This window comes from Moesziomyces antarcticus (assembly GCF_000747765.1).
Source record: "Moesziomyces antarcticus DNA, scaffold: scaffold_v10001, strain JCM 10317, whole genome shotgun sequence".
NCBI lineage: Eukaryota > Fungi > Basidiomycota > Ustilaginomycetes > Ustilaginales > Ustilaginaceae > Moesziomyces > Moesziomyces antarcticus.
Genome location: NW_014639009.1, coordinates 1,088,796 through 1,100,780, shown reverse-complemented (window position 1 = coordinate 1,100,780; position 11,985 = coordinate 1,088,796). Strand labels below are relative to the sequence as shown.

General features: G+C 60.7%; 3 protein-coding genes across 3 annotated transcripts in view; all 3 read right to left on the bottom strand.

Moving 5' to 3' along the window:
* PAN0_001c0394 (uncharacterized protein) overlaps positions 1–599 on the bottom strand; it is a gene marked incomplete at both ends in the record, with an annotated part of 1,050 nt that extends 451 nt beyond the window's left edge. Inside the window, one exon of the mRNA XM_014804011.1 lies at positions 1–599. This exon is cut by the window's left edge and continues 451 nt beyond it. Coding sequence (XP_014659497.1) covers positions 1–599 — 599 coding nt within the window.
* A 338-nt stretch (positions 600–937) lies between these two features.
* PAN0_001c0393 (uncharacterized protein) lies at positions 938–4,232 on the bottom strand (the record flags this gene model as incomplete). Its single annotated transcript, XM_014804010.1, has 3 exons — positions 938–1,261; positions 1,348–1,511; positions 1,634–4,232. The coding sequence occupies 3 exons, from the start codon at positions 4,230–4,232 to the stop codon at positions 938–940; spliced, it is 3,087 nt and encodes a 1,028-aa protein (XP_014659496.1).
* A 2,910-nt stretch (positions 4,233–7,142) lies between these two features.
* Positions 7,143–11,513, bottom strand: PAN0_001c0392 (phosphoribosylglycinamide formyltransferase; the record flags this gene model as incomplete). Its single annotated transcript, XM_014804009.1, has 1 exon — positions 7,143–11,513. One exon carries the CDS (start codon positions 11,511–11,513, stop codon positions 7,143–7,145), a length of 4,371 nt encoding a protein of 1,456 aa, XP_014659495.1.
* Positions 11,514–11,985: the final 472 nt, after the last annotated feature.

Below are 11,985 nucleotides of genomic sequence, written 5' to 3'. Positions count from 1 at the left end.
CCGTGACCCTCTTTACCGTTGCCCTTGTTGTCGCCGCCCTTCTCACCGCCACCGTGACCCTCTTTACCGTTGCCCTTGTTGTCGCCGCCCTTCTCACCGCCACCGTGTCCACCCTCCTTGCCCTTGCCCTTGTTATCGCTGCCCTTCTTGCTGTGGCCCTCGTTGTCGCCACCGTATCCACCCTCATTGCCCTTGCCCTTCTTGTATCCGCCCTTGTTGACGCCGCCCTTCCTGCCGTGACCCTTCTGATCACCACCCTTCTGATCACCACCCTTCTGATCACCACCCTTCTTGCCGTCGTGTTTGCCGTTACCGCCTTTCTTGTCACCGCCCTTCTTGCCATCTCCGCCTTTCTTGTCACCGCCCTTCTTGCCATCTCCTTTCTTGTCGCCACCTTTGTCGCCGCCATCCTTGTCATCGTCGCAGTCAGCTTCCTCGCCATGGTCTTCGCCACGAGCGACAAGGTCCATGCCAGAGTGATGCTCGAGGTTTCGGACCAACAGGGTGTTGCTCAAATTCTGCGCTCCCACGGCTGGAGCAGCATGAGCGCCGATGCCAAGGGCAAGGACAGTGATCGAGAGGAGAGAGTGCCACTTCATCTTTGTTTGCGATGAGGAGAGGAGGTGCTGGTGATCTGTGTGTCTTTGGTTGGGGCAGAAGATCGCTACGATGCAGTATCGGATTGGAAGCTTGGGTCGAACCCGAGATTGTAGCGCTGAGGAGACTTATTGGGTTGGATTTGTGGATGGTCGAGAAAGCCTCTTCGGAGGGGCCTTCTTATAGCTTCGAGCTGCTCTGGACGACTGAGGGTGAACCTGTGTGCCTCAAGTCTTGTGTTGGCCCACACACCTCAGCGATGCGGTTGATGATGAAACGCACCTCGCAGAATTGTAGGGTGGCATCCATCTTGACCTTTCCTGTGCTTGCAACACATTGGCTAATCCGCGTCCTTGACGCCTGAGAGCATGACTACGCCAGCAATTTGGTAGGTCTCTTGCTTGGGTGAGGTCGCATGACCGTTTGCGTGCCCGTGGAGCTCGAGACTAAGACTCTGAGCGTCGATGGCGACTACAGCCTTGCGAGCAGACTTTTGCTGAAGAGTGACCTTCGATCCTCTGGTCACGACCAGCTCGCAAGGGATCGCGACGACAAGGCGGACAACTACGCCTTGATGCCTTTGCTGCTGAGCTCCGGAGCGGGGCACGGCCGTCCCGGCGTAGTCGGGACGGCCGCACCTTGTCGCAGGCGTACGGTCGTCCCTCTGCAGTCACCCAGGCCAAAAAATTGCTCGCCGGAGAAGCCGAGGTCGTCTGCCATTTGCTCCGGACAGCAGAGCGACCTTGTAACCTCGGGCCGCCCGCACATGCTCTGCTGATCTCCCTGTATGATCCGCCGGTCACCGGAATAACGCCGTTCAAATTCTTCAGGACACGCCGAAGCTGCAAAACGGTCAATCACACCTGCAAACGGAATGACCGCAGCAGATCTGGCACATTCTTGTAACGAAAAGACTGTGATGGTAAAATGTGATTAAGACTGCAAGACTGCGACGTCTGTGATGCCTGCACAGCCCAACAAATATGGCGTGCGCCAAGTTCGTATGCTCAGCGCAGAACGAGCGCAATGGGCGTACGGTCCGGCGCTAGCCAGTTGCGTGTCGAAAAGAGGGTCTCGAGGCTAGGCTCGCGGTGGAAGTTGGGTCCGAAGCTGAGCACGCTGTCGAGGATGCCCTGCAAGGTGGCCAGGTTCGAGTCGAGCGCGTCCAGCGTGACAGGCGAGGCCGATCCGTGCTGGCTGATCTCTTGGAGAGCGTCGGGGACAAGAGCACAGAAGGAGATGTGCAGTGCAGATGCCAGATTGGTCGGCACCGGATGACGGCTGCTGTGAATCTGCAAGGCAGGCACGATCATGTCATCCTGCGGCAGCGAAATTTCTGCAAACGGAGAGCTGGCGCCCGCGTCGCTTCCTCGGTGGCTCGAGTATCCGGAGTTGCTCGGCGAAGAGTGGTCCGAATCCTGGCCATCGCGTGGTGGGGAGCCGCCATTCTTCAATGTACGCTCGACCTGGGCAGCAACCATGTGATGCTGCCTGGCGATGCGAAGTGCGTTTCTGCGGCGGAGCTGGTGACGCAGATCGCGCGACTTGTCCAGCTGCGTGCGCAGCATGCTCGAAGCTCGCGGCCACGAAGGGTCCTTGGGGCTCTGTAGCCATGGCAGTCCTTCGAGGAAGCTGCACAGCTCGAGAAAGAAGAGGGTGCCCATGCTGGTCTGGTCGATGAAATGCGATGACATCGACTGTGCCGACGCGGGCATCCGGCCGTAGAGATTCGCATCGACGTCGAGTGCGGGATGGAAAACCTGATGAATGAACAAAACCACGCTCCATGTGCGCTGGAAAGCTTCAACCAGTTGATTCGCCGTGGTACCCGGGTCGTCGAGTCTAGCACGAAAGTTGCCGTTGCGCTGCCAGAGCATGATCTGTGCGGCCGTTCCGCTCTGCGTCATAGTGAGGTACTCCTTGACTCGCATGGGATCACTGGGTGCTGCCGCCAATCTGGCCATAATGTTGGGCACCTGCTTGGAGACTTGCCATGCTCGTTCTGCCACGCGCGTCCACGTCTGTGGAACGTCGGAGGCCGCGTCCGGCGACGTCGTCGGCGCATGCGCCAGAATGTGCCCCGCATCGGTCGGCAAGAGGGGATCTGGTAATGAGGATGCATGCGGGATGGTCTGATCTTGCCATTGTCGATCCATGGATGCGAATTCGGAACCCAAATGAAGGGGCGACAGGAAGCCTGGCTCCAGTCTCAGCGTCGACGATTCGCCAAAGCCGAGGCCGTCCAAGGCCGCAGGCACATTCGGTGGCAACCCGTGGTCTCCGTTCCCGAACCGAACCGGTACGCCCGACACGGGCCCCAACGGGGCCGACTGAGACGGGAGGCTGGCAACGTTGAATCCAGTTGGATGTGCGGCGCTCATGTTGGGAGCTGGCATGACGGCCGAGAGCTGCAAGGCCTCGAGGTCGACCTTGTCGAAGCTGCTGCTTCGCGTGGTGGGAGGCATGCCGAAGCCGCTCGTGGTTGCCGCATCGCAGATGGCCGAATACCAGAGCAGAATTTCGGCCACGTCCTTGAGCGCACGAGCACGTTCGACACGCATGCGATAGGTCGGATCTGATCGGAGGTAGACGTTGTCCTCGATCCTGGCCCCGTCGGTGTTGTGATAGCCGATGGCGAAGAGCTCCTCGTCTTGCTGTCGCAAGAGATCAGTGGCGAGATTGTCCATCATGCGGAGGCCGGTCTGTAGAGTGAAAACGGCGTCCTGCACAACGTCCAGATTTGAGTTGCTGCTGCGCAAGGGTGGGCACGTGTTGCTGAACAGATGAAGCGCATACGCCATGCGGAAGGTGGTGACGGAGGAGTTGGCCATAAGGAAGTCGCGTGCGCGTCGCCAGGCAGCTTCTGCGATCTGGGTATCTTTCTGGCGGCGCATAGATTCGGTCTCGTCGTCGCGCCACTCGCCGGGCGTTTGTGAGCCGTATTGGCTCGCGTAGGCGACGATGGCATACTGCAGCGCCTGCATGGAGATCTCGTCTGCCTTTTTGGGAAGGGTGAAGCGACCGCTTGGACGGAAGGCCTCATCGCAGACAAAGGTGCTGTAGAAGAAGCTCGGGGAGATGTGGGACACGTTGTTGATGACCATCATGTCGTCCCACGCGCGTGCAGCGGAAGCACTCAGGAGTCCGCGTCGAGGATGAATGGCTGCGTCGAGGCTGACGCCGTTGGGTGTTGCGCCGGGCCCGAGGAAATGGTTCCACACCCATTCCCATGCGGCGACGTAGGTGAAGAGCTGCTTGGTCGAGATGTAGAGGCCGTCGATGTTGTCGCTGAGGCTCTTGGAAGTGGTGGAAAGTCCGAGTGAGACGTAGTTGTGTGATGAGAGCTGATCTTGGAGGGCAGTGTAGCTGGCGGAGGTCTGTGAGATGTGGCGAAGTTCCTGGCGGCTGGAGCTGACGGTCTGCTGCAGTGCGCTCCAGTGTGTGGTACACTGCAAGTTCTTGCGAACACAGAGCTTGCATGGCCCGGCATGTTGAACTGGCAAGCCATCGGGGCCGGCTTCAGCGAGGTCGCACCGCCTCTTGGAGCGTCGACACTGGTCGCAGGCACGGTTCTGGAGGCGCGAGCCCGACCTTGCCGCCTTGATCTTGTCGTCGATGGATCTGGTCACGTCCATGTTGTCGAGAAGACCGGGATTGCGACCGTTCAGGGGAAGGAGCAAGGCTCAGGTCGTATGGTGCACAAGTGGCGCGCAGCTCAGATGCTGTGGGACGGCACAGCTGTTACTCGCAGAGCAGAAGAGACGCAAGGCCCGGGCGGGCAAGGCGCAGAATCCTGCAGCGACGGAGGGACGCGTGGGCGACTAGATCGATCGCTGCAGATTGAAGGCGGTCGGGGGATCCGCTTTGGCAGAACAAGTGCTAAGCCAGAGGAAGCATGCTCCAGAGCAGGCGCAAAGCGACGTGGCGAATCAAATCGGGGTACAGTATGCGTAGGTGGCGGATGAGTCGTTGGATGCCAAAGCGAGGAGAACGTGCTGAGTCACAATGAAGTCGAATGAGCTCGGAGACGCTTGGTGGAGATGTGCAGGGTGGTGCCGATGAAGCGCTCCAAGAGTGGGCGGTGAGTCGGGTTCAATGTGGCGCGTTGGCAAGCGTGATGGATGTGGATGTCCGGGCCGGAACGAACGCTGAAATGTGTGGGGACGGCAGCGAGGTGATGGGAAGGTGCAGACTCGATGTCGAGAATAGGCAATGAAATGAAGACGAGACGAGAGACGGACGAATGGGAAGATGGAAGCTTCGGATCTGCTGCCAACAGCCACGGCGAGCGACAGCGACAACGAGGCATCTGCACCCACGGAGAACCCTTTCTCGTGCCTCCACCGCCGCCACTCTTGTCTGGCAGAGCGGCCTACAGTAGAGGCGCGTGCTTAGCCGAGCGAGCGGACGCGCCAGCGCTCTGCGCTCGAGTTATTTTTAAAATAATATTATAAAAAGAAGGTCCGGGCTGGGTGTGCTCGTGCCCTTGCAGCGCGCAGCCCACGAAACAAGCCGCCTGCATCCGAGTGCACAGAGGAGGTGAGCGCCTGGGCAGATGCGCTGATGCTGCTGCATGCCTGATCGGGTGCTTGGACAAACCAGAATTTTCGGAAAGCGCATCGCATCGAGCTTGCCTGGCACAAGGCGGCAAGCCAGGATGGAAATCGGAATGCAGGAAGAGTCGGGCGCGTGTGATTTGGCGTTTCGGCCCGCTTTCGGGCCTCAAATCCATGCTCGGGTGGGTCATTTTGGGTGGAAAATCCAAGCCACACGCCTCAAGTTCGTTTCACTCGAGCGGCTCTCGACGCATCCACAAAATGATGCGGCGGAACTTGGCCCCGTTCCTCGTTCCGGGCTGCCGTCGAAGCGAGCGCAGCCAGCAACCCGATCCCGACTCCGTACAGTGGGTCTCGAGTTGTGGTGTTCATGAATGTGCCTCTACGCCATGCTCTCCATCCCATCTCATTTAAAACGCAAATCTGGACACTTGTTTGCCTCGAGGGTGGGACCTTACCACCATGCACGCCATGCAGATCCGAAGTCGAAGCCAAGCCGAAGCTGGTCTGGACCAAAAGATCGTACAATACAGATGATGCTGAGGACCCTTGGACCCTTGTCACTCCGTTCCTCGACCACCTACGCCGACTCCCATCGGCTTTGATGCCGCTCGCCTTGGACATCTTTCGCACTCGTCTGGGTCGGTGGCTCCGACAACTAAGTCGGAAGCTCAAGACGGCGAAAAAGGGACAAAGACAGACTGACAGCTCCGAGCCACAGCGGCCGGGCTCGACTCTGCTGGCACGCCATTGCGGAGCTTCAATCGTGCATTGAGCAGTGTAGAAATGCACGGCCTTCGCGCGCCCCCGTTACCAGCACCTCTTTCAACTTGTTGCTTGCCCCGCCAATCACGAGCATCGGGTCCACCGCGGACGTCGACTTGGTCACTACGGCGGACGACAGCCTGCGGATGCTTCCTTGAGGTGGGGGACCATGTCACGGGGCAGCAACCCTTGCGGCACACCAAGGCGGGTAATTGTCTCACACCCTGCGCCCAAGGGTCCCGCTCGTTTGGCTTGGCTTCTCGCAAAGCTCACAAGCCGCCCATTCGCCGGTACCCCGACTTCAAAGCACAGTGCTGTGCAGGAGGTACTAGGTCAGACAAGGCTGCCATCCCGTGCTTTGCTTCCTCACATATCCGCTCTACGATCCATGAGGCAGGAACGCGCGACAGATCCCCACCCACGGCAATGCAATGCGGAGCCGCGGTCATGGCAGCATTCACCCCTTTTCTCTCCCCGTAGCTGGTCTGGACCTCGCTCGGCTATGACCCTGGCGGGCCGATGAATAAACATCGGCTCTCCTCGGCCGCCAATGCTGGCATTCGCTGACCCTCAATTACGCCGGACCGAAGCAGCAACGGCGCTTCGGCAAGAGCGGGGTAGATTTTAGCGCTTCTTTCGCCGGCGTCCGCATCAATATTCACACGTGAGACGCAGCGCGAGACGCAGCGTTGACAAGGACGGTGACTTAGCGCTTGCCTGAGGGCTTGGCGAGCTGGGGCTGAAATTTTCCGGACTCCCATCAGTTATTCTTCCTTACTGTAAGCCATCGCCGTCGACGCCTGCCAAGCTGCAGCCGAGCGATGCAGATCAGCTGTCGCCTCGCCCCCTTCGCCCTTGGCTCGACTCAAGCGAGTGGAAGCCAGGCCTGCTTCCTCGTCACGCTCGCCTCGCCTCGCCTCGACCCGTCCAATCGGAATTTCAAGCGAATTTGCAACCCGAGTTTCGAACAGCCTGCAGCGGAGCTCATCCTCCAGCGACGGCGCCTCGGACTCCGGCAGCCAATCGAATTCACAGCCTCGCTCGCTTCCCGATCCCCCGCTCCCTGCATATCGGCATTTGCTCGCTTTCGTTTTCTTTTGCCTTGCAGGCTAAGTTAGATACAGGTTCGTGAGTGTCATGACGGTGCTTTGCAGACTGCCTCAGTCGGAGTAGCAACTAGGTCGAATCGCTTGCTTCAAGTGAAGGCGGCAATGCATCGCGGATTTACATGGAGACGTCTTCGGGACTGACTCCGACCGGCAGGTAGCTGGCATCTGACAGCGCCCACCGCGGCCAGGAGCGCTTGCCGAGCTGTTCCAACGCGCTGTCGCTCGAGCACACGTTCATGCGCCCAGGCGCCTCGCCTTGCAGGTACTCCGCCATCTTGTCCGACCACACACGTGAGGCAGCGCGAATCTCGCGGGGCACCTTCGAGGGCAGCACGAGCACGTGCACGGCAGGACGCGCCACCACCGCTCCTTCCGATGCAGCCGCCCCACGCAGCTTCGCTTGCAGCTGCTCGGCGAGCATCTCGGCCGCCTGGATCGCACACGCCAGCCTCGGTCGGTCAGAGCGCGCATCGCGGCCCACGACCACGTACAGCTCTTCGTCGCGCAAGTTGAGGATCGAGATCTTGGTCGATCGCGTCGGCAGCAGCAGGTCGTGCGCTCCAAAGTAGCCGTTGGATGTAACAGGTTGCAGCTGCAGGTCTTGACCCCGGAGCTCGACATCCACCAGGCTTGACGCGTCGGTGCGAGCACCTTTGTCGTGTCGGTGGAACCAAGCGCTGGCATATTCTTGCGACTTGTCGAACACGTTCCAGAAGAGCGCAGCTTCCGACCCCTCCTCCATCTCGACCATGCCTTCGCTGCTGCGAGCGCCGCTCGAGCCAGACTTGGCGAGCGCCTGCGCGAAACGCACCGCGGCAGCACGCACCGCCGTCGACGCGCCCCGTCCATGCCACACACCGAGCGAAGACAGCATCAAAAAGACGAAGCTGTCGCCCGAGCATAGATTGGTGGTCTGCAATTCGACCTGCTGAATGGCAAAGCGCTGACCCGGGCCAGGGCTTGAGCCAACAGCAGCACGGATGTGGTACAGCGACGAGGCTGCCGCGTCGAATCGCTTGCGCGAACCTTGACGGCTGATTGCCCAAGTACCCGAGAGGCTTGCGATCAGCTCGTCTGGTTCGCAGCCTGAAGGGATCATCTCGGGCTTGCAGGCGTATCGCTGAGCAAGCTCCTGGACTTTGCGGCCCTCGGAGCACGACGTCGAGTGAGGACCGTACTCAAACGGATGCAAAGCCGAGGCTTGGCCGGTCCTGACCCAGAGCTTCGTTTCCGTCTGTCCAGCATCCGTTTTGAGACGCTTCACGACAGCGAGTGTCTCGTCGTTATACAAGATCTGTTCGCGTCGCAGCTGCTCGCTTCGCTGGAAGGTCTGATCGCCCGAGAATTCCAGCGCTTCCACAAAGCCATCTGCATCGATCGCCAACACCTCCACAGAGACTGTCTTGACGTTGCTAGAGGCAGCAGAGGTGTGCGAAGAGCTCACCACGTTGGCCAGGATCGCGTATTTGGCAATGGCCGAGCGTGCTGCTTTCACGATCGAAGGAGCGGCGGCAATTGCCTCGCCTCCAGCGAGTTCGGAGCCCAACTCGACGATTTCGAGAGGCGACGGCTTGGAAGCAGGTGCGATTGCGGCAGCCTTTTCGTGCTTGGTTGCGGCCTCCTGTCGATCCAGCTCTTCGAGGTGTCCCTTGAGTACGAGGTCTGCTGCCTGGACGATGATGACGTGCTCGACCTTGTGAATCGCCTGCTCGAGGTCCTCCAGCTTGTACGTCGGCAGTATGTCGACTTCGCGCACGATGATCGGACGACCGCGGTCCACGTCGGCGACGACCTCGTGGACCATGCAGCCGGTCTTCTTGATGAGCCCCTGCTGGTGTGCTTCGAAAGCACGTGGAATGGCGTTGGCACCGTCGAAGGCGCCGGGCAGTGCGGGATGCAGGTTGATGATCGGCACTGCCTTGGCCGGCCTGGCGCCGAGGGTAGGTGTGTTGGCAGGCAGGCTCGTGGTGTGACCGAGAGCATGGAGGAAGGGCTCGGAGACGATGTGCATGAATCCGGCCAGAACGATGAGGTCCGGTGGCGCGCCCGTGCCCTCGGGATAAGGACCGTCGAGTACAGCGCGAGCGAGCACTTGGTCGTACTGTTCGCGGGTGCCACCAGGATTGCGGTTCTGCCAAGTCTTGAGGGCCAGGACTTTGGTGGGGATCGGCGGGTTCGATTCGGCTGCCCTCGTCAGCCCGTAAGCAGCCTTGCGGTTCGAAAGCACAAACGAGATCTGTGCGTTTTCGATAATCGGAAGGCCGGGAGGTGGGTCGAGCAAAGTAGCATCAATCAACGATTGCAAGTTGGAGCCCGATCCGGACACGAGCACATGGATGCGCTTGCCGGAAGTCCTTCGTGGCGGCTTGGGTGCCGACACGGGCTTGGAGCTTTCCTGCACTGCTGGCGTGGAGGCAGCCTTCTCAGCAGAAGGCGTCGGAGCAGGCATCACGTCCGCTGGCGATGGGCTTGCTTTAGCTTCCGTCGGGGCTCCTCGTCGGATGGGTCCCTTTGCCCTTGCTTTGGTCAGAGGCGTCAGGACCTGATCAGCGGTCGATGTGCCCTGACCAGGAACATCGACGTTGGAGCCGATGGTCGCCGCATCCGTGGTGACGTTCCTGTCGGCAGAGCGGGCGAAAGGACTCACACTGGCACCCATGCCAGGCAGTCGGATGGGCTCCGCTCGCGGCTCGGCCGTCATCTCCGCTTTCTTGGAAGGAGACGAGAGCCACGGGCTGGAAGGGGCTTCCTTCGTCGGCGAGCGTCCGGCAAGGCCAGGAAGCGCATTGCCGTATTTAGTAGGCGACCACGGAGATCCAGCCTTGCGTTCGTCGGAGTTGGAGCGCACAGGAGACATGTTTGTCTGAACAGCGGGCGGCCATCGATCCCGAACGGCGGGACTCGAAGGCACGCTGCGGCCGGCAGAGCCGACCTGCATTGCATCGTACTCCTTTTGAGCAACCGAGTCGCGCAGCTGAGCTTCCTTGATACGCTGGCCGACCATCTTCTTGGCGCTCAGACGCGAGAGCGAGGCTGTCGGCATGCGGTCGGCACCCGACAGCTCGCTCGCGGCAAGGCTGGCGGAACGGCTGGATGGCTGCGATGCCGCCGTGTCGGATTGCTCCGTGGACTGAGTCCATCCTCTGCCCAGGCCGTCATCTGGCTTGGGCTGCGCACGTGCAGCAGCAACCACTCCAGTGGCAGAAGGGTCTACAATGTCCTCGGGCTTGAAAGGACTCGTGGCAGCATCCTTGCGCTCGGTGGAATGCGCTTCGGCGTGCGAGCTGGAATGCGCCTTGGGAATTGGGAGCGGGCGAGACGTAGAATTGTTGGGTGCCACGATCCCAACACTCTCGTCACGCACTGGAGACGGTGCCAGCGAGCCTTTGAGTGGCGAAGCGGGACGATCCAGCAGGGGCGAGGCGGAGGCGCTTTCGGCTGCCGTGAATCTGTGAAACTTGGAAGGACTGGAAGCGCGAGGAATGACTGGAGATGGTGGAGCACTCGTGCGTGGAGTGTTCTGCTTCTCCATCAGCTCCAGATACGCCTTCTTGGGCGATGCGGGACGGGCCGATGCGGCGTTTCCGAATGCGCCGGTCTGATACGAAGGCGGGTCTGTCGCGGTTCGCAGTGGCCGACCGAGCTCAGCAGAGGCGTATCCATACTTGGCAGGACTGCTGCTGGCCTTTGTCGGCGAAGCGGGTGTAGGGGAGTCCTTGACAAGCGATGCGGGGGCGCCGTCTCCCGTCCTTCGTTTGCCCGAGGCGTCTGCTCGCTCCTCGAGGAAGCTGGCGAGGGAGCGGCCCGAATGCGGCGACATGCCGGGCAGGGGCACCCTACGACTCTCGTGGATGAGCTCCGCCTCGGGAGGAGCACTCTTTCCGTCCCCGGCCAGCTTGCCGAGGCGAGGACCGGCAGCCTTTCCGCCCATGAAGTTGGCGAGGGAGACCGGCGATTCATTGGGGCCTCGCGGTCCCGCTGCAATGCCCGTGGGACCGTACTGTCCACCATACCGAGCGAGCAGGGAATTGGCACGCTTGATGCCTGTCACTCCCGACGCCTTGGGAGGGGAGGCGTCGAGCAGCGGCGAAGCCGAAGGTGACTGGGAGGCGTCGGGAGGCGCCATGGCAGCGGCAGCAAAGCTGGGAGGATCGAGGGAAGGCGTCGCAAGGGGCGAGTTGGACTGGGACGAGATGCCACGGATGCCAGAAACCGAGAGGCGATCTCTGCGCTGCTGTCGCTCGAGCCTCTGTCGTTGGAACTCCTGCTCCAGCTCGGATGCTGACGAGGTCGGTGCTGTATCCGCAAGACCCGAGGATCCTTGGATGTCGCTGGACGTGGCCGAAGCTGAGCTGCGTTGGCGCACTTGGTCAACCCAAGACGCAAGGTCCTGACTCGTCCCGTCGGAAGCAGAAGAGACGTTCTCGGATGATCCCGAGGCGTTGGGCGTTCGTTGAGACGAAACGTGATGGTGGGAGAAGGACATGATGAAAGCGGGCCCAAGGTCAGACACTCGGCGTGGCCTGGCAGACGGGCGTGGGATGGTCGCTGCAGGAGTGTGACATGAAAAGGTTGTGATCATACAGAGGAGGTCTCCTCGCTCTCGGGACCCCTTCACCGCCAGAAGTCGAGGCGAGGCTTCGACGCTCGGCTCGGCTTCGGCCTGGGTCCTCTCGCTGCGCGTGATGAGACGAAAAGACGAAAATCGTTGTCGTGCCTCTCTGCAGTTACCTTTCGCATCTGACGACCTTTTTCCACCCAACAAAACAGCGCGTCCGAGGGAGCGTGCCGCTTTGACCTCCTAAAGATCTGAATCTGAAACTGCATCGGGGGATCAACACGTTGAGAGAGGGGCAGACGACAAACGCTCCTCCAACTTCCAGGCTGCGGGGCTCCCGCAATGACCCCTCAAAGGGTCTCCTATTCTCTGTGAGCCTCCTCGCGGCCCTTTGGGCCTT